The sequence below is a fragment of the Anolis carolinensis genome, chromosome 3, assembly GCF_035594765.1.
Source record: "Anolis carolinensis isolate JA03-04 chromosome 3, rAnoCar3.1.pri, whole genome shotgun sequence".
NCBI classification, from domain to species: Eukaryota; Metazoa; Chordata; class Lepidosauria; order Squamata; family Dactyloidae; genus Anolis; species Anolis carolinensis.
This window is the reverse complement of record NC_085843.1, coordinates 204,543,240-204,570,027: the sequence shown is the minus strand read 5'-3', so window position 1 is coordinate 204,570,027 and position 26,788 is coordinate 204,543,240. Positions and strand designations below refer to the sequence as shown.

At 44.3% G+C, this 26,788-nt stretch overlaps 1 protein-coding gene across 6 annotated transcripts in view; it reads left to right on the top strand.

Moving 5' to 3' along the window:
- The window catches only part of cfap46 (cilia and flagella associated protein 46), a 131,189-nt gene that overhangs the window by 29,763 nt on the left and 74,638 nt on the right, over positions 1–26,788 (top strand). For all 6 annotated transcript variants that reach the window (XM_062976115.1, XM_062976114.1, XM_062976113.1 and 3 more), the window contains exons 19-21: positions 4,401–4,613; positions 12,783–13,002; positions 18,805–18,954. In XM_062976115.1, coding sequence (XP_062832185.1) covers positions 4,401–4,613; positions 12,783–13,002; positions 18,805–18,954 — 583 coding nt within the window. The remainder of the gene's footprint in view (positions 1–4,400; positions 4,614–12,782; positions 13,003–18,804; positions 18,955–26,788) is intronic.

The window sequence follows — 26,788 nt, the reverse complement described above, 5'->3', positions numbered from 1 at the left end:
AGAACAATTTAGGACTAGAATTATTGTTCTGAGAATATTAATTTTACAGGGGATTTAATAACAGTCAGCCTACAAATCCTATCTCACTCAGTATTGAACTTGAAAAGAATGTTGGCAGGAAGGCAGTTCTCCTGCACTCAACCAATCTAAAAGTTAGTTTGCCTCTGAGTTTCGTTCTTGCAGCCATGTCAGTTTTGGATGATGAAAAGGTTAAAAGATAAAATTTTAAACAGCTTATCTTGGATACATATATTAAAAATCATAGCCCTCTCTATTGTGGAAGCACCTTAACCTTTTTTGGGATCTTGTCAGTTTCTAAGACAATTTTAGTCATGTTTTCCCTGGGAGTAAAATCTACTAAAATAAGTGGGGCTCTGTTCATGGCAAACATGCATAGTACTGAATTGTAATCAATGTGGTAATTAGAGTTGTACCCTATAGATAATGAGTATTCTCACAGTGTCTGAAAGATGGTTTAATTCTGACAAATTGATATTTCTTATGTGGTAAAGCTAAATCTTTACATTTTTAGAAGTGAGGAACCTACAAAAGATTCTTCCCAATGATCATTTGTACAGGATCTAAATAGTGATTTAAATGCAGTGGGAAATGTTTTCCTCTTTGTGCACTTATGATCAGATCAGGATTTAGATCAACTTCAAGCCAAATAAATAAAATTAAATAAAAATTTCATATGACTGTATGAACTACTGCCACTGGAAATGCTGCTTTGAGCTGTGTGATTGCTATTTCTGCTTTCCAGCAAAGCAGGGCATAATGGTTAACTGATCTTTCATGTCCCCAAGGACATGTCATTGTAGATAAATTAGTCAGAATCCCACAGAAGCTGGAAAGCAACAAGCCTACATTAAAATCATTAGAAATGTATATGTTGTTTAATGAAATGTTGTCTTTTAAGAAGTGTTGAAAATGAATTATTTTATCAGTACTTCTGTGATCATTTCACATTGATGCAGTTGTTTAATAGAATTATGGTTTTTTTTCTGCTGCTAGCTTTTACATCTTGCTGGAACTATATAAGCTTTTGGTACAATTAGCTAGTAACTCCTACAGTTTGGTTCCAAATTAACAATGCCTCAGATTTGCAACAGTTGTTTGAAAGAAATGCAAGGAAAATGATTTCATTATGACTTAGCTGTATGTTATAGGTATCATCAAAACTTAGATGAGTTTAGAAAACCCTTTCAAGTATGAGTCTAATGCAAACTTCCAGGAGAGAGAGAGTTGTAGTGAATAGGAAGAAATATTATACTGATCCCTGGCACAGAGGAGAAGGAGTGGAAGGAGGGGAAAGAGAAGAGCTAAATCACTGCATCAGATAACCTAAAAAGTACTGATCTGAACAACCCCTAAAGGCCAGAACAAATGAAACAGAATTCATTACTGAATATCCCATCTCATTTTTTAAAAAAATGGTTTTGTTAGTTTGTTTTTAATGGCATGTAATGGACAAGAGGAAAGGAGGAGGGTTCTTGCTTTCCCGTTAACTTGGCTTCTGTTAACGTCTTCTGAAGCTACTATTTGTCCCAATGAAGCAAATAGTAGAATTGTACACATATTCATTTAAAAAAAAGGTCTTCAGCTGGTTTGGACACCCATAATGGCATAGGCTCCTTCCATTTTTTTCCGGCTACAACAGAACAATGGCTGCTGAAAAACGGCTGTTTTCTGTTTCTTTTGGCTACACGTGTAGTGCAGGGAGGGAGATAGCTGCTAGAAGGGAAATGATCCCAAGAAGGGGGGTTTCGTAAGCCCTTGCCTTAAACCCAGGTCTTCTTGAAAGACAGAAGGGAAAGGATCGCATAAAGAGTGTTATCTTAATATGATGCTTTTAATCCAGTTCTTAATGAAGGATATAAGGCCAAATTATCTGCTCTGAATGTGCCCAACAGACAGAGAATGAAACTATCTCTACCGAGGGAGTCTCCCATTACTTCTCAGGACTGAGGCGAAAGAGATGTCTCTTGTTACTCCTGTGAAAAGGGGGCAGGACAGAGAGGGGACTGACTCCCCTCTTGCAAGCCGTGGGCCCAGAAGTGCCCCCTCCCCACCTTGGCCCTCCTGCTCCTCACTTTCTGTGGGGCAGGGCTGCTTCCACCCCAAGCCACGTGTTGCCGAAGGGCATTCAGGGCAGAGGTCTGCACTCACTGTACCAGCATGCTCCTTTCACCATCACCAGCAAGAGCAACAGCAGCAGCCGAGGGAGCAGCCAAACAGCCATGCAGTCAGGTCTTAATGTAGGGTATAAGGGCAAACAATGCCTAAAATGACAAGAAGGGGAGCCTGGGAAGTCCCCCCCCCCATTGCCGCCAATAGGCCAGATCAAAAACAGATATTTTGGCTTCCTGGATCAAAAATGGATTTCTGTCCTCCCGTATTCAGGAGGCTCCCGAGAAATGGATCAGGGCCCCCACTGAAACCTGGGACACAGAAACGGATCCTGGCTTACCCAAATTGCACAATATAGAGGAACGGGGGGTTTCAACAATATGTAACAGAGAGGATTTTTCAAATTTGCCAGAATTGCAGAGGCTTCTATTTCTGATGCCATCACTATATAGAGGATTTGAAATCACTACCTCTATCAAATGCTGCCACCAATGCATTATTCAGTAGCCTCTTCTAGGTTAGGATATTGAGAGAGACACATGTGACACTTTATGTGAGGAGAAACAAGAAATGGTTGTTTATTTGTAGTTTGAACAGTAAATATGCGTGATGGTTTCATTAACATTGAACAGTAAAGATGCTTATGGTTTTCTCTTCAAATGATGGTCTTATAACTTGGTTTCTGTGGAAATATGTTCCTTCACCAAGGAAACACAAACAGGACGATGTAAGTTTAAATCTACTTCTTCCGGGATTTAAACAGCAGTGCTCTAGACTATAGAGTTCACAAATATAGATCTCAGCCCTTCCTTACTTGAAGACTTTACCTATATTTCCTCAAAGAGGCTTCCCTTTCAAAACACAGTTCCCAACTGACTGAATTCCAAAGACCAACTCCTTAATTGACTGACTTTCAAACTCTAACTGAAAAAGAATTCTCTGGCTGCCTGTCTCAACTGCCACTTTGGCTCCGCCCATCTCCAGTTGCTAAGCAACTTCTTATTTGCATCAGCCAATCAGACAGCACCTATGGTAATGGCTGTTTGATTCCTCCTCCCCCTTACTCTGCTGAGCTGCTGCCAGTAAGGCATGCAAAATGGTCTCTCATAAGCTCTGCCTACAAAATGGAAACATATCAGTCCTGCAAGGTGGGCCACTTACCAACCTTGTAAGGTAGGCAAGACCCATTACACACAACCTTAACAAATAGCAATGCTAGTTGTAGAAGGGTATTTCAGTTTGGAAAATGTGCAGAAAAGGGCTAACCACTGGGATGAGTAACCTGTAGCCCTTCGGTTTGGGTGTCGTATAGCAAGTCCTACGTTCACTCCTGTGGTTGTGTCAAGCGAAGCTATTGTCCATGTGGTTGTTTCAGAGGAGCATGGCATTTCTTCTTAAGTATAAGCATTTTTAATTTAAGGCTAAAAAATGAAGTATTTAGATATTATTTAGAGAGAACAAAAAACAAATACCCAGTATGTTTTAATGAAATTGTGAACTAGACATTCCTGTGATTATTAAACTAATAATTTCTGAGATAATTAAAGCCGATGATATTTTATTATACTATGTAATAAAATTTGATTTTTTTTCTGATCCTGGTTTGAAAGTGTTATTGCTATTGTGTGGTACTTACTTTGAAAGTAGCTGTTATACACTAGAAACTTCATTTTTGTGGCTGCCACAAACTATGTTGAATTGGTTAAGACTTGATGAGATATTTATTGAAAAACTATAGCAAAATGCAGGATGCCCTGCATGAACAAAGTTTTTGCAGTTTAATAAACTTTTTCCATGTTTTTATGATAGAACCAATTAGGAAATGACATTTATAACCCAAGAACAAAAATTGTGTTAAGTAGAGTTATCAAAGTGAACTGATATTTGTTGTCCATGATTTTTTTATTACTTCTTAACAGAATCATAAATGTAGTTTGTTCAGAGAACATCTTCACTGACTATGAATAGACTTTAGACCAGGGTTTCCCGAACTATAATCTTCCAGGTGTTTTGGGCATCACCACTCAGAATCCCCGATCAATGGCCAAAACAGATTAGGCTTCTGGGAATTGATGTCCAAAACACTCGGAGGACTAGAGTTTTGGAATCATTGCTATAGATGAAAATATTTTTATAATAGCAATTAAACATAACTGTGTCAGAGGAACCCCGAGGAATGCTCCCTGTTGGAGGATATTTCTTCATGTATTCTGCTTGCTTATTTCACTCCCATTTTGACAATTGTAAACATATCCTTGTTAATTTTTTAGTTCCTGGATAAGCAACTTATCTAAATATGCTATGGAAAACTTTCTACGAGCTGCTAGAATTGGAGAGGAGTTAAATGAAGCCTGGATCGTACATAATACTGTGGTGTATGTTCTAAATCACAATAAACACCTGATTGCTGCCAAAAGGCAAAGAGAAATTGTTGAATCTCTGCAAACTCTTTTCAGTGCAGTTAAGAATACTGGACATTGTGGGTAAGTCCCCATAGAATTTATTCAGATTTCCAATTAATTTTTTTAGAGTACCTAGTGACAAAATACCAACTTATTGTTATTTATTTAAGATATTTTTACCATGCTATACTTCTTGAAAAGATAGTTCCTACGTAGCTAATAGCAGGATAACTGATAGCAGGGTAGACCATCACATTACTTATTCCATGTCATCATTTAGAAATAAATGACTGAGCAAAACTTTTGTATGTGACAACAAAGTGGCAAATGCTTGGGAAATTATATAATGAAAGGAATAATGTGTGCCACATGGATCACTTCCTAGTAACATGCTTGGTCTTGAGCCAGTTTTGTTCCTTACATGCAGACTTAGCACATGCACTTTATTGAAAATTGTTGGTAATTAAATTGAAATCTGGTACATTATTAATCAGCTCATAAATGTAAAGAAAGTCTCTGATGTGGGCTGAGCACATGTAACACATAATATATATTAACTAGTACAGTAGAGTCTCACTTATCCAACGTTCTGGATTATCCAACGCATTTTTCAATGTTTTCAAGATATCGTGATATTTTGGTGCTAAATTTGTAAATACAGTAATTACTACATAGCATTACTGCGTATTGAACTACTTTTTCTGTCAAATTTGTTGTATAACATGATGTTTTGGTGCTTAATTTGTAAAATCATAACCTTAGTCCAGTCCATTACCCCATCCTTAGAACTTGTCATCCCATCCTCCTGTCAGGACCCAGGCTGCAGAACACCAATAACCATGCGCAGAGACCAGAATCTATCTAATATCTTTATTAAGGAAATATAGAAAGTCAATAAAAACAAGTGTAGAATATAGTTCAGAAGTAGACCTTTCAGGAAAGGTCAAATATAGTCCAGAAAAACAATGTCCAATATGTGATATTAAAGTCCAAAGTTATAATCCACTTCACCGAAACACACACTATTTGGCAAGCAAATAGTCTTTGAGGCTTAAGGTAAATCCGAAGGAAACTGGAAAACAAGGCTTGAAACTGAGAAGCAAGGTCCGTGGTTTAAAACGCAAGGCAAGGCAAGACTTGAAACTTGGCAAGATCAAACTGGAAACAAGGCAAACATGAATCAAGAACTGAGCCCATAGAAGTCCATGGTACAAGGCTGGGCAGGAAACTTGATCCGGGAACTGGGAACTGGAGTACGAAGTCTACACACGATCTCACTCCTCAAGCCGACGAATTGACTCCGCAAGGATTTCTTTGCGGGCAAACACCTATATAGGATCTTGTTTTCCCGCCAAGGAACACTTTTTCTGGGGAACAAGAAACGAAACCTATACTGTGTCCAGATGCATGACTCCTTAAAGTTTCCCAAGGGAAACAGACTTAATCAGCTAATTGTCTGGCAGCTATCCTGGCGCTCCGGCGAGTCGCCTCTCGAGCGCCTCTATCTTGATTATAATAATCCCGGCGAGAAAATGGGGGAGATTTCTGCTCAAGGCTTGTTTGGCTGACTTCTTGTGGGCAAACATCTTGCAGGTGCAAGGGCTCCAAATCTGGCAGAAACGGTGGGAAACCCAAGTTTTCCTCTTCATCTGCCACAATAGTACTAGGAACGGGACTACATGGCCCATGAGTCATCACACTATCCCCCTCCTCAAGGCCCCCCTCAAAAATGGGCCCTCTTCCCGAGGTGCGGGGCCGCGGCTTGGCAGGGTAGGCCTGATGGAAGCGGCGGACTAAGTCGGGGGCATGGACTGTGGAAGCGTCTTCCCAAGAGCGTTCTTCGGGGCCAAAACCCACCCAGTCAATGAGATACTGAAGGCAGCGGCGATGAAAGCGAGAATCCAAAATGTCCTGAACCTCGAATTCCTCCTCCCCGTCCACCAAAACAGGGGCGGGGGCCGGCTGGTCCACATCGGGGCGTACCCCATCCGCTGGAAGGAGCAGGGAACGATGAAACACCGGATGAATGCGCATGGAGCGTGGAAGTTGGAGTTTGAAAGTCACGGGGTTAAGTTGCGCCACCACTGGGTAGGGACCAATGAAACGGGCATCTAACTTCCGGCAAGGACGGTGGGAGGGCAAAAAGCGGGTGGACAATAGGACCCGGTCTCCTACCTTGATCTCGGGGCCCGGCTGGCGATGGCCGTCAGCGTGGCGTTTATAGTCCTCCTTGGCTTGATCCAGTTGTTGGTGTAAGAGTTGTTGCACCGCTGTAAGTTCTTGTAACCAGTCCTCTGCTGCAGGGACTTCTGAGGTTTCAATGACAGAAGGGAAGAAACGTGGGTGGAAGCCGTAGTTTGCAAAGAACGGGGTTTCTTTAGTTGAAGCCTGGACACCATTGTTGTAAGCAAACTCTGACAGAGGTAACAGGGAAGCCCAATTGTCCTGCTGGTAGTTTACATAACAGCGAAGGTATTGTTCCAAAGTGGCATTGGTGCACTCAGTTTGCCCATCCGTTTGGGGATGGTGAGCTGAAGATAAACGAGAGTCTATGCCCAATAGTTTTTGTAGTGCCTTCCAGAAACGAGAGGTGAATTGAGTTCCACGGTCCGTGACTAAACTCTTGGGCAATCCATGTAGTCTGAAAACATGCTGAAGGAATAAATCTGCAGTTTTCTTGGCCGTGGGGAGGCCATCGCAGGGAATGAAATGAGCCAACTTGGTGAAAAGGTCCACCACCACTAGTATCGTGGTGAATCCAAGGGAAGGTGGTAGGTCAGTGATAAAATCCGCGGAAATTATCTCCCATGGGCGAGAAGGAGTGGGGAGAGGATGTAGTAGCCCTGAGGGCTTCTCCCTTCGTGTCTTGGAGCGCTGACATACAGGACAGGTATTGACATATTTTTCCACATCCTTGCGGATCTTGGGCCACCAGAAATCTCGTAGAATCAAGTGCATGGTTTTAAAGAGTCCAAAATGTCCTGCTGGCTTGCTGTCATGACACAGACGAAGTGCCTTTTCTCTGCCGGGGCCTGGAGGGATGTAAACATGGTTCCGGTAGCACAATAGTCCATCCTTAAGTGAGAAAGGGAAACGTAATCCTTGGCGAATCTGGCCTTGAGCCCAGGCATCTGCCTGCTGGCTGGCTCTAATTTCTTGAGCGCAAAGGGGTTCTGGGTTGGAAGGAGTTGGTTCAATTGGAGTGGATTTGGTGTTTCCCACTGTGAGCGTGGCAAAGTTTTCGGGTTGCAGCAATCGAGATTCTGAGGTCTCTTTGCGTCCTGCAGCATACTCTGGTTTCCGTGATAGAGCATCTGCTTGCTTGGTCTGAGCCGGGGTCACATAATGGATCTGGAAGTCAAAACGTTCAAAGAACAAAGCCCAGCGCTGCTGCCTTTGATTTAACTTTCGTGCGGTCCTTAGGTGCTCTAAATTTCGATGATCAGTATGAACCTCAATGGGAAATTTGGCCCCTTCTAACCAATGTCTCCAATTTTCAAAGGCTGCCTTTATGGCCAAGAGTTCTTTCTCCCAAATAGTGTAATTCCTCTCTGGGGCTGTTAGTTGACGGGAGTAATAGGCACAAGGATGAAGATGCTCTCCCACTGGTTGCATGAGTATAGCCCCAATTGCCACATCAGAGGCGTCAGCCTGCACAACAAAAGGGGTTTTAGGATCAGGGTGTTGTAGAATTGGCTGGGTCGTGAATAACTTCTTTAATTGTTGGAACCCTTTCTCTGCTTGCTCCGTCCAGCGGAAAGGCTGTTTTCCACGGATGCAGCTGGTGATTGGGTCAGACCAGCGGGCAAAGTCTGGGATGAATTTGCGGTAGTAGTTCGCGAACCCCAAGAAACGTTGCACTTCCTTCTTGTTGGTTGGCGCCCGCCATTCCAATACTGCTGAAACCTTTGCCGGGTCCATGGAGAGCCCTTGTGGCGAGACGCGGTACCCCAGGAAGTCTACTTCTTGCAGATCAAAGGCGCATCTTTCTAATTTGGCATATAGTCCATGATCCCGCAATCATTGTAGCACCATTCTGACGTGGTTCTCGTGCTCCTATTGTGATCTAGAAAACACCAAAAAATCGTCCAAGTATATGATCAAGAACTGATCTAGATAATCCTGAAAGATATCGTTGACAAAATGCTGGAATGTTGTGGGAGCTCCGGATAATCCGTAATTCATGACCAGGGACTCGAATAATCCGAATTTGGTCTGGAAGGTGGTTTTCCATTCGTCCCCCTCCCTGATGCGAACTAGATTGTAAGCCCCCCGGAGATCCAGCTTGGTGTAAACCTTGGCCCCTCGAAGCCGGTCTAATAGGTCCGAGATCAAAGGCAGGGGATAGCGGTTCCGCTTCGTGATATTATTCAATGCTCTATAGTCCACAACCAAGCGTAGGTCCCCTGACTTCTTTTTCACAAACATCACCGGGGAAGCAGCTGGGGATTGAGAGGGTCTGATGAATCCCTTGCGAAGATTTGACTCTATGAACTCCCTGAGAGCTTCTTGCTCTGGTTCAGTCAGGGAGTAGAGGTGTCCTCGCGGGATCGGGGCCCCCTCCACCAAGTCAATGGCACAGTCGTAGGGTCTATGTGGGGGTAGTTTCTCGGCTTCCTTTTCATTGAAAACGTCCCAGAAGTCTGAATATTTCTTGGGCAAGGTGATGATGGGTTCTGCGTCTGTGGCATGGCAGACCTTGGCTACTAGGCAATGGTTTTGGCAATACTTTGAAGCAAATTGTAGTTCTCTGTTGGTCCAGGAGATGTTTGGGTCGTGGAGTGTCAGCCATGGAATTCCCAAAATCACAGGGAAGTGGGGCACCTCGGTGACGAAGAAGGAAATCTCTTCCATATGTTCCCTTATCCACATCCTGGTGGGCTCGGTCCATTGGCTTACTGGACCCGTCTTTAGGGGACGACCATCTATAGCCTGCACCACTCGGGCATTCTTGAAATCATGATATTGTAATCCCAGAGAGTCGGCATACTCTCTATCAATGAAATTGTTTGTTGCTCCTGAGTCTATCATGGCATGGATCATGACGGGTCCCTTTTTCGCTGACCACAACGTGACCACTAGGAGAAATAGGACCCCCGTCTGCGGCTCTTGAGTGGGGTTTTTGACCGGGTTGGCGAGCCTCTCTACGCCCGGTCGCTGGCTTCCCCCGCCGGCTTGGCCCCAGCCGCCTCGGCCGTCTCCGGCTCCACGGTGGACGCCGCTGCCAGGCGGGCGGCGGGCTTCCTTTTGGCTGGGCATTCTCTGGCGAGGTGGCCCCCATTTCCGCAGTACCAACACAAATTCAAACGTTGGCGGCGGGCCTTTTCGGCAACATCCAGTCTGGGGCGCACATTGCCCAACTGCATCGGTTCTTCCTCGCTTCCCATGGGGTTTGGGGCTGGCGGTGGAGATTTCCATACTGGTCGTGGCTGAATACTGGTAGAAGCAGGGGGTCTCACCCCGGCTCTTCCACTCTGACCTCGGAGCCACTGTTTTTTGTTGGCAAGCAGGACTTCGGCTCGTAGACAATGATTAATGAGTCTCTCAAGAGTCTCTGGGGGATCCACCTTAGAAATTTCTTCCAGCATCTCGAAGTTAAGGCCCTCACGAAACTGCCCTCTGAGGGCGATATCGTTCCAACCGGTGTTCTGAGCCAGCACCCGGAACTCGGCTATGTACCGGGACAACGGCCTGTCCCCTTGAAGGAGTCGCCGGAGTTTATGGCCGGCCGCCTCCTCGTTGTCCTCGATTCCCCAGGTCCTCCTAAGATGGTTCAAGAACCCTTGCGCGGAGCTTAGGTGCGTGGAACCTGCATCATACAGCGCCGTCGCCCAATTGGCCGCAGGCCCATCTAGAAGACTATAAATCCACACCACTTTGACATCCTCGTGGGGAAATTCAGCTTGGCGGGCTTCTATGTACGCCTGGCACTGGCGACGGAAAACATGAACCTTGGAGGCTTCTCCAGAAAACTTGGTTGGAAGCGCTAGGGCAGGGAGGCGCACTCCACGTTCCTTCAAGCCCAGAATTTCACCCTCCTGTGTTCGGAGAGTATCACGGATCCTGTCGAATTCTTCCTTGGAAATGGTGTAGCTGAGCGGTTGGTCTTCCGCCCCGGTTTCCGTAGACATTCTGGTTTTAGGTTAATTGGTGCTTAGGGTGGCGGAGTCAAACTGTCAGGACCCAGGCTGCAGAACACCAATAACCATGCGCAGAGACCAGAATCTATCTAATATCTTTATTAAGGAAATATAGAAAGTCAATAAAAACAAGTGTAGAATATAGTTCAGAAGTAGACCTTTCAGGAAAGGTCAAATATAGTCCAGAAAAACAATGTCCAATATGTGATATTAAAGTCCAAAGTTATAATCCACTTCACCGAAACACACACTATTTGGCAAGCAAATAGTCTTTGAGGCTTAAGGTAAATCCGAAGGAAACTGGAAAACAAGGCTTGAAACTGAGAAGCAAGGTCCGTGGTTTAAAACGCAAGGCAAGGCAAGACTTGAAACTTGGCAAGATCAAACTGGAAACAAGGCAAACATGAATCAAGAACTGAGCCCATAGAAGTCCATGGTACAAGGCTGGGCAGGAAACTTGATCCGGGAACTGGGAACTGGAGTACGAAGTCTACACACGATCTCACTCCTCAAGCCGACGAATTGACTCCGCAAGGATTTCTTTGCGGGCAAACACCTATATAGGATCTTGTTTTCCCGCCAAGGAACACTTTTTCTGGGGAACAAGAAACGAAACCTATACTGTGTCCAGATGCATGACTCCTTAAAGTTTCCCAAGGGAAACAGACTTAATCAGCTAATTGTCTGGCAGCTATCCTGGCGCCTCTCGAGCGCCTCTATCTTGATTATAATAATCCCGGCGAGAAAATGGGGGAGATTTCTGCTCAAGGCTTGTTTGGCTGACTTCTTGTGGGCAAACATCTTGCAGGTGCAAGGGCTCCAAATCTGGCAGAAACGGTGGGAAACCCAAGTTTTCCTCTTCATCTGCCACAATAGTACTAGGAACGGGACTACATGGCCCATGAGTCATCACACCTCCTGATTCTCAACCCCATCATCCTGCTCAACTGCGTCATTATCAGTAGGCTCCGTAAGTCTCTCCCGGATCCACTTCCTTTGTCGCTCCTCATCGGAGTCTTGCTCATGAGTAGTCTTTCTTCCCCTTCAAGTACTCCTAGTAGTATCACTACTCAAAGACTCCATCACAATACCACGGCATCGATGCGTTTCAAATGCCTTAATGTTAAATGTTTTAATGTTCTATAGCATGTCTGATTATTTATATAGTTTTTAATTAGCTAATTTATGGTTATATGATTTGATTTGATTTGGTTATATGTATTGCTTTTAGACTTGTAATGTTTTCTTTTATAAGGTTGTGAGGCATTGAATCTTTGCCATTTACTATGTTGTTGAACTGCTTTGAGTTCCCCTAGTGGTAAAAAAGCGGTATGTGAAATAAATAAATAAATAAATATTGTATTATTTCAGCTGCATGCTTTATTTTTCTCATCTTTTACTATTTATGAAAAAAAATCCTATCCACATGTTCAGAAGTAAGTTCCACTAAGTATGCTGTTGTAGGACAGTATGTACAGGACATTTATCTAGGTAGCTCTGTAAAAATTTATTTTGGTACCATTCCATTATCCAGGCAGCAGCCACAAGGGGGTGTTAGAAGGAGAGGGGGGAGTTGAGGGAGGAAAACCATTTCCCCTGTTTTCTCTGGTTATTCCCCCTGCCCACTCCCCATTTCATAAACAAGGGGTGTTCCCACGATGTGGACATGTGTGGAGGAAATAACAGGAAAACAGGGGGAAATGGTTTTCCTCCTACAACCCACCCTCCACCCCTGCAAAATGGACTATCCTTCTCTCTCTAGCGTAACCTTGTGGCCTCCTCCCAGATAATGGAACAGTACCTTGGTTTCTGTGTGTTACCTATATGGATAGAATGCATTTTCATATTCTTTTTCTTGTTATATATCAAGCCTATATAGTACAGTACAGTATAGATGTAATTGGAAATAGGGCTGTCTGAGTTTTGTGAGATTTGCTCCCAAGTGATTGTGCATCCAGTAAGATAAATCTAATTCTAGCTTCAAATAAGGTGGATCCAATGAAAACAACTGGACATTAGTCTGCACCCATGGAAGTTTCATTGGTTTCAATGATTTCAGTTGAAATCATATTTAGCCCTAATTTTTTCTTTTCTTTTTTTCTCTCTTCAGGAATACTACTATTTTTGTAACATTATGTAATGCATTGGCGCGGGCCCTAATTCTTCCTTGGATTCCAAAACCTATTCCAAAACCTGATGAAAAGAAAGTTACAGAAGAAGGGCCCGTCAAACGTAAAAAGGTTTCTGCAAAAGTGCATGAAAAATTGGTTTCTGTATCAATTTTAGCAGTGGATCCAGCTGGAATCCCTGACATTAAAGCAGCAATAGAGGTATGTATTTCTCATTGTAGATGATCCAGTGCTCATTTGTACAACATGTAACAAAAAGTTACAGATTAGTTGCAGAATGTGAAACTTTAGGTTTGAAAATTAATTCTTTAATTTCCACTTTTATACATGGTGGATTCATTTATTGGCAAAAACATTGATAAATATTAAGAATTAAATTAATTGAATTCTGTTACTTAGTACCAACTAGAGCAGGCAAGGGCAAACCTTTTTGCTTTGGAGCCACATTGCGGAGCCGAACAGAAGGGCTGGGCCAGGAGGAAGAATAGCTGGGCACATGGTGGGTGTGGCAGCCCTGGGAGGGGGAGGGGCAGGAGAGGGCAGGGAAGGGCCATGGTCCTCTTCAGGTTGTCCTCCCGGCATATGTACAGGACTACTTGTCCGATCCTTATGCTAGGAGGAAGGCAAAACATGTGGCTACTGTCCTGATCCTCCTCCTTATCCTCCTCCCTTGATCCTCAGGTTGTCCTCTTGGCATTATGCTGGGAGGAGCGTGAGACAGGCGGTGGCTGAGAGTGCTCTGGAGGGCTCTCAGCTGCCTCATGCCTTCCTCAAGCCATCCTCCCAGCATAAGGATGGGGCCGCTTGCCCCGTCCTTATGCTGGGAGCAGAACAAGACATGCAGTGGCTGAGAGTGATTTAGAGGGCAGGCCGCCATGTCCTAATGCCAAGAGGACAGGGTAAATTAGGAGGGCCTGAGGTAAGCGCCCAGAGGCTATATCCGGCCCCCGGGGCTTAGTTTGCCCATACCTGAACTAGAATAACCCCACTAATTGTTGAATGGTGGGTCAATATGCAAATTTGGTAGATTCAATAAGTCTGGGTAATTAGGCATATGAGATTATTTGATATATGTAAAATAATTTCATATACTTAATTACCCAGACCAATTGAATCAGCTGAATTTATTTGTGTATTGACATACCATGGTCTAAACTCCATAAAAAATTCCTGAAATGTTTACTTGTTAGTTTGCAGTATTTTTTCAGGAATTATAAGAGAAAGATTTCTAGGATCATTTTTAAAAAGCATTAATTTTAAGAATATTTATTTTATCCTAAAAACATGTTGTTGTATTGGACCAATTAGTTAGATAATGTGAATGAATATCATTTCAAAACTGATTATATTGTTTGAGTATATCAAGCCTGCATATTTCAATCTTTTTCAGATTAAGGATTAATAGACAAAAAAGATCATCTGATAACTTTCCAGTTTGCTTAATCCTGGTTTTTTTCAGTTGAAAATGCAACTGGAAAGTTGGCCAAAATGGTCAACTAGTGGCATCATATTTGGTGTAAAGTTTTGTAGATTTGAAAAAATTAGGATGCATAGCCTTCTAATTAAAATATTGGATATTCCTTCTATGTCTATGCAGTAGTTGTTCATCAGATATTCTATACCTAGTAGCTTGCAGTAGTGGCTCTAAACTAAGGCCCCTTCTACACTGCCATATAAAAGCCACATCATGTGCTTTGAACTGGATTATATAGCATTGTAGACTAAGATAGTCCAGTTCAAAGCCGATAATATGGATTTTCTGCTTTGATAACCTGAATTATCTGGCAGTGTAGAAGGGGCTTAATAAGGAGGGATAAGGGATACCCTTAATGCACACCATACAGCCATAAATCAAGGTTTATTGTCAAAGCACAAGCTAATGGAGATCTTCTGATTTGCAAAAATTCAAGCTATAAACCTGGAAGAAAAATTAACTTTATGTAGGTTAGCAGGAATACCATATATACTCAAATATAAGCTGCATTTTTCAGCCCTTTTTTTCGCTGAGCAAACCTCCCTCGGCTCTGAAGCCACCACCACTGCTATTACTGCTGCTGCTCCTCCTCTGCCAGCTAGCCATGGAGAAATAGGAGGGGGAGGATGAGTGGCAACTGCAGCACCAGAGCTGGCAGGTGGGCCTTGGGCTTCTGTCTTCAGCCTCCAGCCCAGTGAAGCAGCTGACAAGTGCACTCGCCACCACCATTTCCAGTGAAGCCACCTCTGGCCTCTATCTTCAGCCTCTAGGAACAGCGCGGGCCAGATGCTCCGTTGGGCCTCATCTGGGCCCAGGAAGGAAGGAGGCTGGAGGTGGCCTTGCCAGCCACCTCACTCGGCAGGAGGCTGAAGACAGGCTGGAGGCCAAGTGAAGCGGCTGGCGGGTGCGCCCGCCTTCTCTTCCAGCGAGACTGCGTTCAGCCAAGGAAAGCGGCAGGCAACTGCGCCAGTGAGACCACCTCTGGCCTCCTTCCTTAAGCTGCCTCCTTCCTTCCTGGGTCCAGCTGGGGATCAACAGAGCATCTGGCCTGCATCACACTGTTCCCAGAGCTTCCCGGAGGCAGAAGACTTAATAATAATAATAATAATAATAATAATAATAATAATAATAATAATAATAGAGGCTAGCTGACCAACTGTCAAGGGTGCTTTGATTTTGCGTTTGCTGCATGAAGGCAGAAGGGGTTGGACTAGATGACCTTATTATTATTGTTATTGTTATTATTATTATTATTATTATTAAGGCTAGACGGGCATGATCTGTTGGAGGTGTTTTGATTGTGATTACTGATGGCTGCCCCCTCCAGACCCTTGATCATTTGAGCATATTATGTTCTCAAATAATATGTGTGTCCAGGTTAGTTCATCAAGTTCTCTGCCATAGCTGACTTCTCTGGTTGACTTAGTCTGCGGTGCCTTTCATGTTCCTTGATTTGTGTTTGGGCGCTGAGTGAACACAGATATGCTGGAGCACTCTAACAACCACTATCTCAGGCTACACAGGGAAGCCATTGAAATCCACAAGCATGTGGACGGAAAGGAGGAAACCATGAAAATAAGCAAAATCTGGCTGAAAATAATTTTTAAAACTCTAAAATCAAGACAGTAAATAAAGAACAGCACTTTGATAACAGGGGAATTCCAGACAGGAAACAATCAGAGCAAGCTAACACCTCCAAACAAAGGATGCCCCCAGGCAGGAAGAAGCCATACTTTGAAGCTGCAAGGCCTTTCAATGCTAATCAAGATGGCCAGTTGCAACATTGCCCCAAGCAGACAAGAATTCTCTCTCCCACCCTGGACATTCCACAGATATATAAACCCCACTTGCCTAGTTTCCAACAGACCTCACAACCATTAAGGATGCCTGCCATAGATGTGGGCGAAACGTCAGGAGAGAATGCTTCTTGAACGTGGCCTTACAGCCCGGAAAATTCACAGCAACCCAATCATTCTGGCAACGAAACCCTTCAATAACAGAGAGTTCCACTGCTGAACAACTCTCACAGTTAAGAAGTTCTTCCAAATATTCAGGTGGGATCTCCTTTCCTGTAGTTTGAAGCCATTGTTCCATGTCCTAGTCTCCAGGGCAGCAGAAAACAAGCTTGCCCCCTCCTCCCTATTACGTCCCCTCCTCCATATTACTTCTCCTCACATCTTGATACATGGCCCTCATCATATCTCCTCTCAGCCTTCTCTTCTGCAGGCCAAACATGCCCAGCTCTTTAAGCTGCTCCTCATGGGGCATGTTCTCCAGACCCTTGCTCATTTGAGTAACCCTCCTCTGGACACATTCCAGCTTGTCAATATCTCCCTTCAATTGCAGTACCCAGAATTGGACACAGTGTGGTTCCAGGTGTGGTCTGACCAAGGCAAAATAGAGGAGTAGCATAACTTCCATGGATCTAGACACTAGACTCCTATTTATGCAGACCAAAATCCCATTGGCTTTTTAAGATGCTGCATCGCATTGTTGGCTCATGTTTAACTTGTTGTCCACAAAGACTCCAAGATCTTTTTTAGCACTGGTTACTGTGCCCACTAGTAGGCAGAGACAATTTTTATTTTTGAAATAAAAAAGTAGTTGCTGCAGTTCCCACTCTCAGCATATACTTAAGTCAATAAGTTTTTCCTGGTTTTGTGGTAAAATTAGGTGCCTTGGCTTATATTCTGGTTGGCTTATACTCGAGTATATACGGTAGACATTCCTGCTAAATGTAATCAAAAGGCTTCTTAGAATCCAGCAATAGAAGCACTAGAGAAATTTTCTGACCTATAGTTGCCATAACATCAAACAATAAACAAATATAGTCTACACCTTATCTCTTAGTAAAAGTCATACTTAAGATATCTGTATAATTGGTTAGCAAAGTTATGAGATAATGTAATGACCCTTACAACCTTCACATCTATCTTCATAAGAGAAATTGGTCTCCAGCATAGTGGGTCTTTCAATAATTGTTTCAATTATCTCCTGTATCACTTCTTCAATTTTTAACCTTTAAAATCACGCTTTATATGTGTTAAACCATTTGTCAGAGGTTTAACTTTTCAGCTCTTTCTAAGTATATTAAAAATTTCCTTAGGCTTGTTCAGCCTCTTTAAATCTTCGCATTTTAATACAATGCAAAATTTATAGATTGTAAATTGCTTCCATAAATCCCTTAGCAAATTGCAAGAAAAATAGAATAGATGGTTTCTGGATTCCACTGCAATTGATTTGGAAGTATTTAATTGTATTATGGCTCTGTTCCTTATCAATATGCTAACAATTTAAGTCAATATGCTAACAGCTTACCCACTGTCATCTGCCTGACTCCAAGTAAATTTGTTTTGTGCAGACTAACAGAAAATGTGCTTGTTTGGTATGCATTGTATTTGAATCATATTGCAATTTTAGCATTCCTGAATAATTAAAAGAAGTACGCCTTGTATTATATTTTAATAAAAGTTACTTAGGCAGTAATTCGTTTCACAACACAACTGTTTATCTTTTTCTTTTTATAAACAGCATAGGAGATAATCCATAATTTCATTTATACCCTAAACATACCCTGAAGAAGAGCTCTACCAACCTCATATGAATCATTAAATTAGAATTTCTTCCATTTCCTTTTCCACTATAGCCTGTGACTTATAACATAATAAATAAGTTGCCAGCATTTAGCAATTGACTTGGCAGGGGAAATCAATTGGAGAATTCAATATTTATCCATTCATTTGACTTACCTTCCACTTTTCCTGAAATCTGGGGTGAAAATTAACTTAAAAACAAACAAAAATAAGTTATAAAGTGATAACACAATAAAATAAAATCAATCTATAACACAACAATTAGATCTGTAGCGCCTATCTATGAAAAACCCTTCCTTAGTAACCATTCGGGAGCTAAAAGCAAACTTGAATAATTGACTGCCAGTGAAAAGATGACAGGAAAGGGGGACATCCTTGAAAGACAGGTCTATAGTTGGGAATAGTCACCAAAAAAGCCCTCTTTTATATTCCCATCAAACCTGACTCTGAAGGTGGTGAGTGAAGAGAAGGGTGCCCACAAAGATCTAAAAACCCAGAAAGGCTAGTATGGGAGAATATAGTTCTTCATATAACCTGGACATGAATTACATTGATCATAATTAGCATTTTGAAATCTGCTTGAAAAGCTGACAAGTAGCCAGTGAAGCTCTTAAAACAAGGGATGTGTTATTTGTAGCTAATCTTAGCCAGCAGCCAGGCACAGAATTCTGGATTAGCTGAGATGTCTAAACTGCTTTTGAAGGAGGGCCCACCTGAATGCATTAAAGTAAACCAAGAATACGTAACTATGTCACATGTGCTCCAGATTATAGGTGCTGTTGCTATCCTTGCAAACTGACTACTGATCACCACTGAAACATGTACACCCAAACTGTAGACTCCAGAATATCTCAATTCAATACAGATTGAATTCAGTGGTGACTCATCCATTAACTCTTTCGTCTGCATTAACATTTGTAAAATGTTTTTCCATAGGTTTGTGAATTTGCCATGCACTTGCCGAATGGAAGTGTCCCTGATGAGCCAGTCCCTATTGCTATGCGTCAACAAGTTATAGCAACGTGGGTGAAAGCCAAGCAATTAGTTCAGCAGCAGATTGGGAAATGGCAAGGATCTGAGGATGAGGTATCTGCTCTGACTATTTTATGAAGAGCCTGAGTGTCTGGAAAGTAAAAGTCACATTTTCTATACTTCATTAAGTTATAAACGCTTGACTTCAGGGCAGAATAAGGTTGAAGTCCTGCACATTAGCTAACCAAAGGATGATTCATAATAGCACTCTGTAAGATTCTACTTTTAACTTCATGCCATGTCAATTGTATTGCCCCTGTTTTGCCTCTTACTAGTGGATTTGGTTGCATTCAGTTGTTCCTCAAATACTGTTTATTTATTTATTTACTGCATTTATATACCGCTTTTTTCTCCCCTGGGGGGACTGTTACCTCTTACTCTAATTAGAGGATGGGGAGCAAGACGTTAGAAGAGAATGGAACAATGTTTTCACTGCTTTTCCTAAGCTCCTGGTAGCTTTTAAATGGCTTTTACAGCTGTGCTCCTTCCTTCACTAAAATTGACACTGATCAGTACCAATTTCCTAGATTGGCATGAGTTGAGGACTGATTTGGGGGCAAGTCTGGGAGTTTCTCAATGTGTGACCACTACTGTGCTCATTGTTGCCTCCATTTGCAAATATTCATATCTCTTTGAGCACAGATCCTTCAATTCTACACAAAATCATTATATCAAAATTATAGTTGTTCTTGGCAGAATATATTCAAATAGATATTGTCAAAGAATATTGAAGTAGCTTTCTGTATTCTATGGAAATGCATTCTCTTTTTAACAGTACATACTAACTATGGTTTAACTGATTGGTATAAACTGTCAAACCAGCATGGGGTAGAGGAAAAAAGCAATATATAGCATTATAATCTTTTTCCTTTCAGCTGTTTCCTCCCTACATGTTCTGTTTTTCGAGTTGCTCTTTGTTGCAATTAGATTTTGGGGCTAAAACTCTGAGCTGTTACAGCTCAAGACTTCTCTAGAGGCCACGTAATTCATATAGACGGCAACAAGCACATCCACTATTAGTACTTGGACTATCAGGGTCCACGGAGGCCAACACTGCTTGCCGTAACTTGCTTCCCTCTAGTTTTCAATTTTGTAAAAATGCCAAGGTGCCAGTAGGTATGTACATGTTTGTGGATTCTCATTTTATTAGTTTAACTAATAAGATATGCAATCCTTTTCTGTAACAGAGTAATGCCTATTCTCAAATATATTAAACATCATCAGTAAAAGCAAACATTTCATTCCCCAAGTCATTCAGCTTAAGCAAGTTTAAAATGCCAAACTGCATATGCTTAGATTTTCTTTTTAAGTCATGGTTGGGCCTCTCTTTATCCTTAGAAATGTTTTAGGTTTGGAGACAGGAGAAGTGAAATTTTTTTTTTAATGTGTGTTTCCTTCTGAAGAGACATGTCACGACCCAGGCTGCAGAGCACCAATAACCATACACAGAGGCCAGAATCTATCTAATATCTTTATTGAAGGAATATATAAAGTTAATAAAAACAAGTGTAGAAAATAGTTCAGAATTAGACCTTTCAGGAAAGGCCAGAATTAGTCCAAAAAAGCAATGTCCAATAAGAAATATTAAGGTCCAAAGTTGTAATCCAATAACCGAAACACTCACTTTGCCAAGCAAAGTGAGGGGAGATGACAAGGTCCTTTAGTCCATGAAACTTGAGCGAGGCTAGGAAATAACTTGATACTTGAAACAAGGCTTGAACGTGGAACAAGGTAACTAAGAACAAGAACAAGGTCCGTGGAATAACTTGATAAATCCGTGGAACAAGGCAAGGATTGATCCTGGGAAACAAGGCAAAGTCCGTAGATAAACAAGGCTGGGAAGCAAGGCGAAGGCTGGATAGCAAGGCAAGGCTTGAGCAGGAGCGAGGCTTGAATCGGAGCGCGCTGTCCAGACACAACTCGCTCCGAAGGCTGACGAATTGACTCCGCGAAGTTACTACGCGGGTAAAACACCTAAATAGAGTCTAGCTTTCCCGCCGAAGCAGTTCTCTGGGAATCAGAACCGAAAGCTAACTCTGAGACCAGATGTGAGACTCCCCAAAGATTCTCACGAGAAGCAGTCTTAATTGGCCACATTCTTAGCTGCAATCCTTGCACTCCTGCGCGAAGCTGAATCCAAACTTCTCTGTTGTTTACAAAACTCCCGGCGCAAGAATACGGGAGAAGTAGGCTCTGGGCTTGTTTGACATACTTCTGGGAGACAACTTTCTTGCAGGTGCAAGGTTCCCAGATCTGCCTGGGAAAGATCTGGCTGAGAGGAATCCAGTTCAGACTGGGAAGGTAAAAAACCCAAGTTTTCATCTTCATCAGGAATTACAATGTCCTGAGCAGGACTACAAGGCCCATGGGTCATCACACTATCCCCCTCCTCAAGGCCCCTCCCAAACTGGGGCCCTCTCCCCGAGGCGCGAGGTCGTGGTTTGGTGGGATAGGTCTGATGAAAGCGACGGGTTAGATCAGGAGCATGGACTGTGGAGGCGTCTTCCCAAGAGCGTTCCTCAGGGCCAAAACCCACCCAGTCAATGAGATATTGTAGGCGGCGGCGGTGAAAGCGAGAATCCAAAATGTCCTCAACCTCGAACTCCTCCTCCCCATTCATCAAAACAGGAGGGGGGGCCGGTTGGTCTGTATCAGGTCGCACACCATCCGCCGGAAGGAGCAGGGAACGGTGAAACACTGGGTGAATGCGCATTGAACGCGGAAGTTGGAGTTTGAAAGTCACGGGGTTTAATTGCGCCACCACTGGATAGGGACCAATGAAACGGGCATCTAACTTCCGGCAAGGGCGGTGGGAGGGCAGAAAGCGAGTGGACAGGAAAACCCGATCTCCTACCTTGATTTCGGGGCCCGGCTGGCGATGTTTGTCAGCGTGGCGTTTATAGTCCTCCTTGGCTTGATCCAGTTGCTGGAGCAAAAGTTGTTGCACCGCTGTGAGTTCCTGCAGCCAATCCTCTGCTGCGGGAACCTCTGAAGTTTCAATGACAGGGGGGAAGAAACGTGGATGGAAGCCGTAGTTTGCAAAGAACGGCGTTTCTTTTGTAGAAGCTTGAACTCCATTGTTGTAGGCAAACTCAGACAGTGGTAACAGAGAAGCCCAATTGTCCTGTTGATAGTTTACATAACAGCGAAGATACTGCTCCAAAGTGGCATTGGTGCGCTCCGTTTGCCCATCTGTTTGGGGATGATGAGCTGAAGATAAGCGAGAGTCTATGCCCAATAGTTTTTGTAGTGCCTTCCAAAAACGAGAGGTGAATTGAGATCCACGGTCTGTGACTAAACTCTTGGGCAATCCATGTAGTCTGAAAACATGTTGAAGAAATAGATCCGCAGTTTCCTTGGCCGTGGGGAGACCTTCGCAGGGAATGAAATGGGCTAACTTGGTGAATAGGTCCACCACCACTAAGATCGTGGTGAATCCACAGGAAGGTGGTAGGTCAGTGATGAAATCCGCGGAAATTATTTCCCATGGGCGAGATGGGGTAGGAAGGGGGTGTAGAAGCCCTGAGGGCTTCTCCCTTCGTATCTTGGAGCGCTGGCATACTGGGCAGGTGTTGACATATTTTTCCACATCCTTGCGGATCTTGGGCCACCAAAAATCCCTTAGGATCAAATGCATAGTTTTAAATAGTCCGAAGTGTCCTGCTGGTTTGCAGTCATGACACAGACGAAGCGTTTTTTCCCTGCCCGGTCCGGGTGGGATATAAACATGATTTCTATAGCAGAGCAGCCCATCTTTAAGCGAAAAGGGAAAATGCAGACCTTGGCGAAGTTGGTCCTGCGCCCAGGCATCTGCTTGCTGACTAGCCCTGATTTCTTGAGCACAGATGGGTCCTGGAGTAGGGGAAGTTGAACCAATGGGAATGGATTTGGTGTTCCCCACCGTGAGCGTGGCAAAGTTCTCAGGTTGTAGCAGTTGGGATTCAAAGGTCTCCTTGCGTCCTGCAGCGTATTCCGGTTTACGTGACAGGGCGTCTGCTTGCTTGGTTTGGGCTGGGGTCACATAATGGATCTGGAAGTTGAAACGTTCAAAGAATAAAGCCCAACGTTGCTGCCTCTGATTTAGTTTGCGGGCAGTTCTTAGATGTTCTAGATTACGATGATCAGTGTGGACTTCAATGGGAAATTTGGCCCCTTCTAGCCAATGTCTCCAAGTTTCAAAGGCTGCCTTTATGGCCAGTAGTTCTTTTTCCCAAATGGTGTAATTCCTCTCTGGTGTGGTTAGTTGACGAGAATAAAAGGCACAGGGGTGGAGGTGATCTCCCACCGGTTGTAAAAGTACAGCCCCAATTGCCACATCAGAGGCGTCCGCTTGCACCACAAAAGGGGTTCCAGGATTTGGGTGTTGTAGAATTGGCTGGGAGGTGAATAGTTTCTTTAGTTGCTGGAACCCTTTCTCTGCTTGATCAGTCCAGCGGAAAGGCTGCTTTCCACGGATGCAGCTAGTGATGGGGTCGGACCAGCGGGCAAAATCTGGAATGAACTTGCGGTAGTAGTTCGCGAACCCCAAGAAACGCTGCACCTCTTTCTTGTTAGTTGGCGCCCGCCATTCCAATACTGCTGAAACTTTGGCTGGATCCATGGAAAGCCCTAGAGGCGAGATGCGGTAACCAAGGAAATCTACCTCTTGTAGATCAAAAGCGCATTTTTCCAGCTTGGCATAAAGTCCATGATCCCGCAATCGTTGTAACACCATTTTGACGTGGTTCTCATGTTCTGATTGTGATCTGGAAAACACCAAAAAATCGTCCAGGTAGATTATCAAGAACCTGTCTAGATAGTCCTGAAAAATGTCATTGACAAAATGCTGGAACGTTGCGTGGGCTCCGCATAAACCGAAATTCATAACTCGGGACTCAAATAATCCGAATTTGGTCTGGAAGGCGGTCTTCCACTCGTCCCCTTCCCTGATGCGAACTAAGTTGTAAGCCCCCCGAAGATCCAGCTTGGTGTAAACCTTGGCTCCTCGAAGCCGATCCAGTAGATCCGAGATTAAGGGCAGGGGATAGCTGTTCCGCTTGGTGATATTGTTCAATGCTCTGTAGTCCACCACCAAGCGTAGTTCCCCTGACTTCTTCTTCACAAACATCACTGGGGAGGCGGCTGGGGATTGAGAGGGTCTGATGAATCCCTTGCGAAGGTTTGTCTCTAGGAATTCCCTGAGAGCTTCTTGCTCTGGTTCAGTCAGGGAGTAGAGATGCCCTCGCGGGATCGGGGCCCCCTCCACCAAGTCAATGGCACAGTCATAAGGTCTATGTGGGGGTAATTTTTCGGCTTCCTTCTCATTGAATACATCCCAATACTCGGAGTACTTCTTTGGCAAGGTGATGATGGGCTCGGTGTCTGTGGCATGGCATACCTTGGCTACGAGGCAATGGTTTTGGCAATACGGTGAAGCAAACTGCAGTTCTCTGTTGGACCAGGAGATGTTAGGGTCGTGGAGAGTCAGCCATGGAATTCCCAAAATCACAGGGAAATGGGGGACCTCGGTAACAAAGAAGGAAATCTCTTCCATATGTTCCCTTATCCACATCCTGGTGGGTTCCGACCACTGACTTACGGGGCCCGTCTTGAGGGGACGGCCGTCTATGGCTTGCACCACACGGGCATTCTTGAAATCATGATATTGTAATCCCAGAGAGTCGGCATACTCTCTATCGATGAAATTGTTGGTAGCTCCAGAGTCTATCATGGCGTGGATCATGACGGGTCCCCTTTTTGCTGACCATAATGTGACCACGAGAAGGAACAGGACCCCGGTTGGCGGCTCTTGGATGGATTTTTTGACCGGGTTGGCGAGCCTCTCTACACCCGGTCGTTGGCTTCCCCCGCCGGCTGTGTGCCAGTCGGCTCAGACGCCTTCGTCTCCGTGGAGGACGCCGCCGCAAGACGGGCGGCAGGCTTCCCTTTGGCTGGGCACTCTCTGGCGAAGTGGCCCCCGTTCCCGCAGTACCAGCAGAGGTTTAAGCGTTGACGACGGGCCTTCTCGGCGGCATCTAGTCTGGGACGCACATTGCCCAACTGCATCGGCACCTCCTCGCCTCCTCTGGGGTATGGGGTTGGCGGTGGGGGTCTCCACACCGGACGTGGCTGAACGCTGGCGGGAGCGGGGGGTTTTGCCCCGGCTCTACTGCCCTGGCCTCGAACCCACTGTTTCCTGTTGGCAATCATGACTTCAGCCCGTAAACATTGATCAATGAGTGCCTCGAGGGTCTGGGGAGGATCCACCTTGGAGATTTCTTCCAGCATTTCAATGTTGAGACCCTCCCGGAATTGTCCCCTGAGGGCTACATCGTTCCAGCCGGTGTTGTGGGCCAGCACTCGGAACTCGGCTATATACTGAGACATAGGTCTGTCTCCTTGGAAAAGGCGACGGAGTTTGTGACCGGCTGCCTCCAAATTGTCCTCGATTCCCCAAGTCTCCTTGAGGTGGTCCAAGAAGTGTTGCGCTGATCTTAGGTGTGGAGAGACTTGGTCGAACAGTGCCGTCGCCCAGCTGGCCGCTGGCCCGTCTAGAAGACTGTAAACCCATGCCACTTTGATGTCTTCTTGGGGAAACTCGGCAGCACGGGCCTCCAGATAAGCTTGACATTGGCGACGGAAGACATGAACCTTAGAAGCTTCTCCAGTAAACTTGGTTGGCAACGCCATGGCCGGAAGACGAACTCCGCGTTCCTTCAAACCCCTTATTTCTCCATCCTGTGCATTGAGCTTATCACGGATTCGGTCCACCTCTTCCTTGTCGATGGTGTAGGTAATCGGCTGGCCGCTCGGCCCAGGTACGACTCCGGTAGACATTCTGGCCGAGGTTAATTGGTGCTTAGGGTGGCGGAGTCAAACTGTCACGACCCAGGCTGCAGAGCACCAATAACCATACACAGAGGCCAGAATCTATCTAATATCTTTATTGAAGGAATATATAAAGTTAATAAAAACAAGTGTAGAAAATAGTTCAGAATTAGACCTTTCAGGAAAGGCCAGAATTAGTCCAAAAAAGCAATGTCCAATAAGAAATATTAAGGTCCAAAGTTGTAATCCAATAACCGAAACACTCACTTTGCCAAGCAAAGTGAGGGGAGATGACAAGGTCCTTTAGTCCATGAAACTTGAGCGAGGCTAGGAAATAACTTGATACTTGAAACAAGGCTTGAACGTGGAACAAGGTAACTAAGAACAAGAACAAGGTCCGTGGAATAACTTGATAAATCCGTGGAACAAGGCAAGGATTGATCCTGGGAAACAAGGCAAAGTCCGTAGATAAACAAGGCTGGGAAGCAAGGCGAAGGCTGGATAGCAAGGCAAGGCTTGAGCAGGAGCGAGGCTTGAATCGGAGCGCGCTGTCCAGACACAACTCGCTCCGAAGGCTGACGAATTGACTCCGCGAAGTTACTACGCGGGTAAAACACCTAAATAGAGTCTAGCTTTCCCGCCGAAGCAGTTCTCTGGGAATCAGAACCGAAAGCTAACTCTGAGACCAGATGTGAGACTCCCCAAAGATTCTCACGAGAAGCAGTCTTAATTGGCCACATTCTTAGCTGCAATCCTTGCACTCCTGCGCGAAGCTGAATCCAAACTTCTCTGTTGTTTACAAAACTCCCGGCGCAAGAATACGGGAGAAGTAGGCTCTGGGCTTGTTTGACATACTTCTGGGAGACAACTTTCTTGCAGGTGCAAGGTTCCCAGATCTGCCTGGGAAAGATCTGGCTGAGAGGAATCCAGTTCAGACTGGGAAGGTAAAAAACCCAAGTTTTCATCTTCATCAGGAATTACAATGTCCTGAGCAGGACTACAAGGCCCATGGGTCATCACAAGACATGCTTATCTAAGAGAAGGTCCAATACCTGCAAGACCATTACGTTCATGGAAAAAA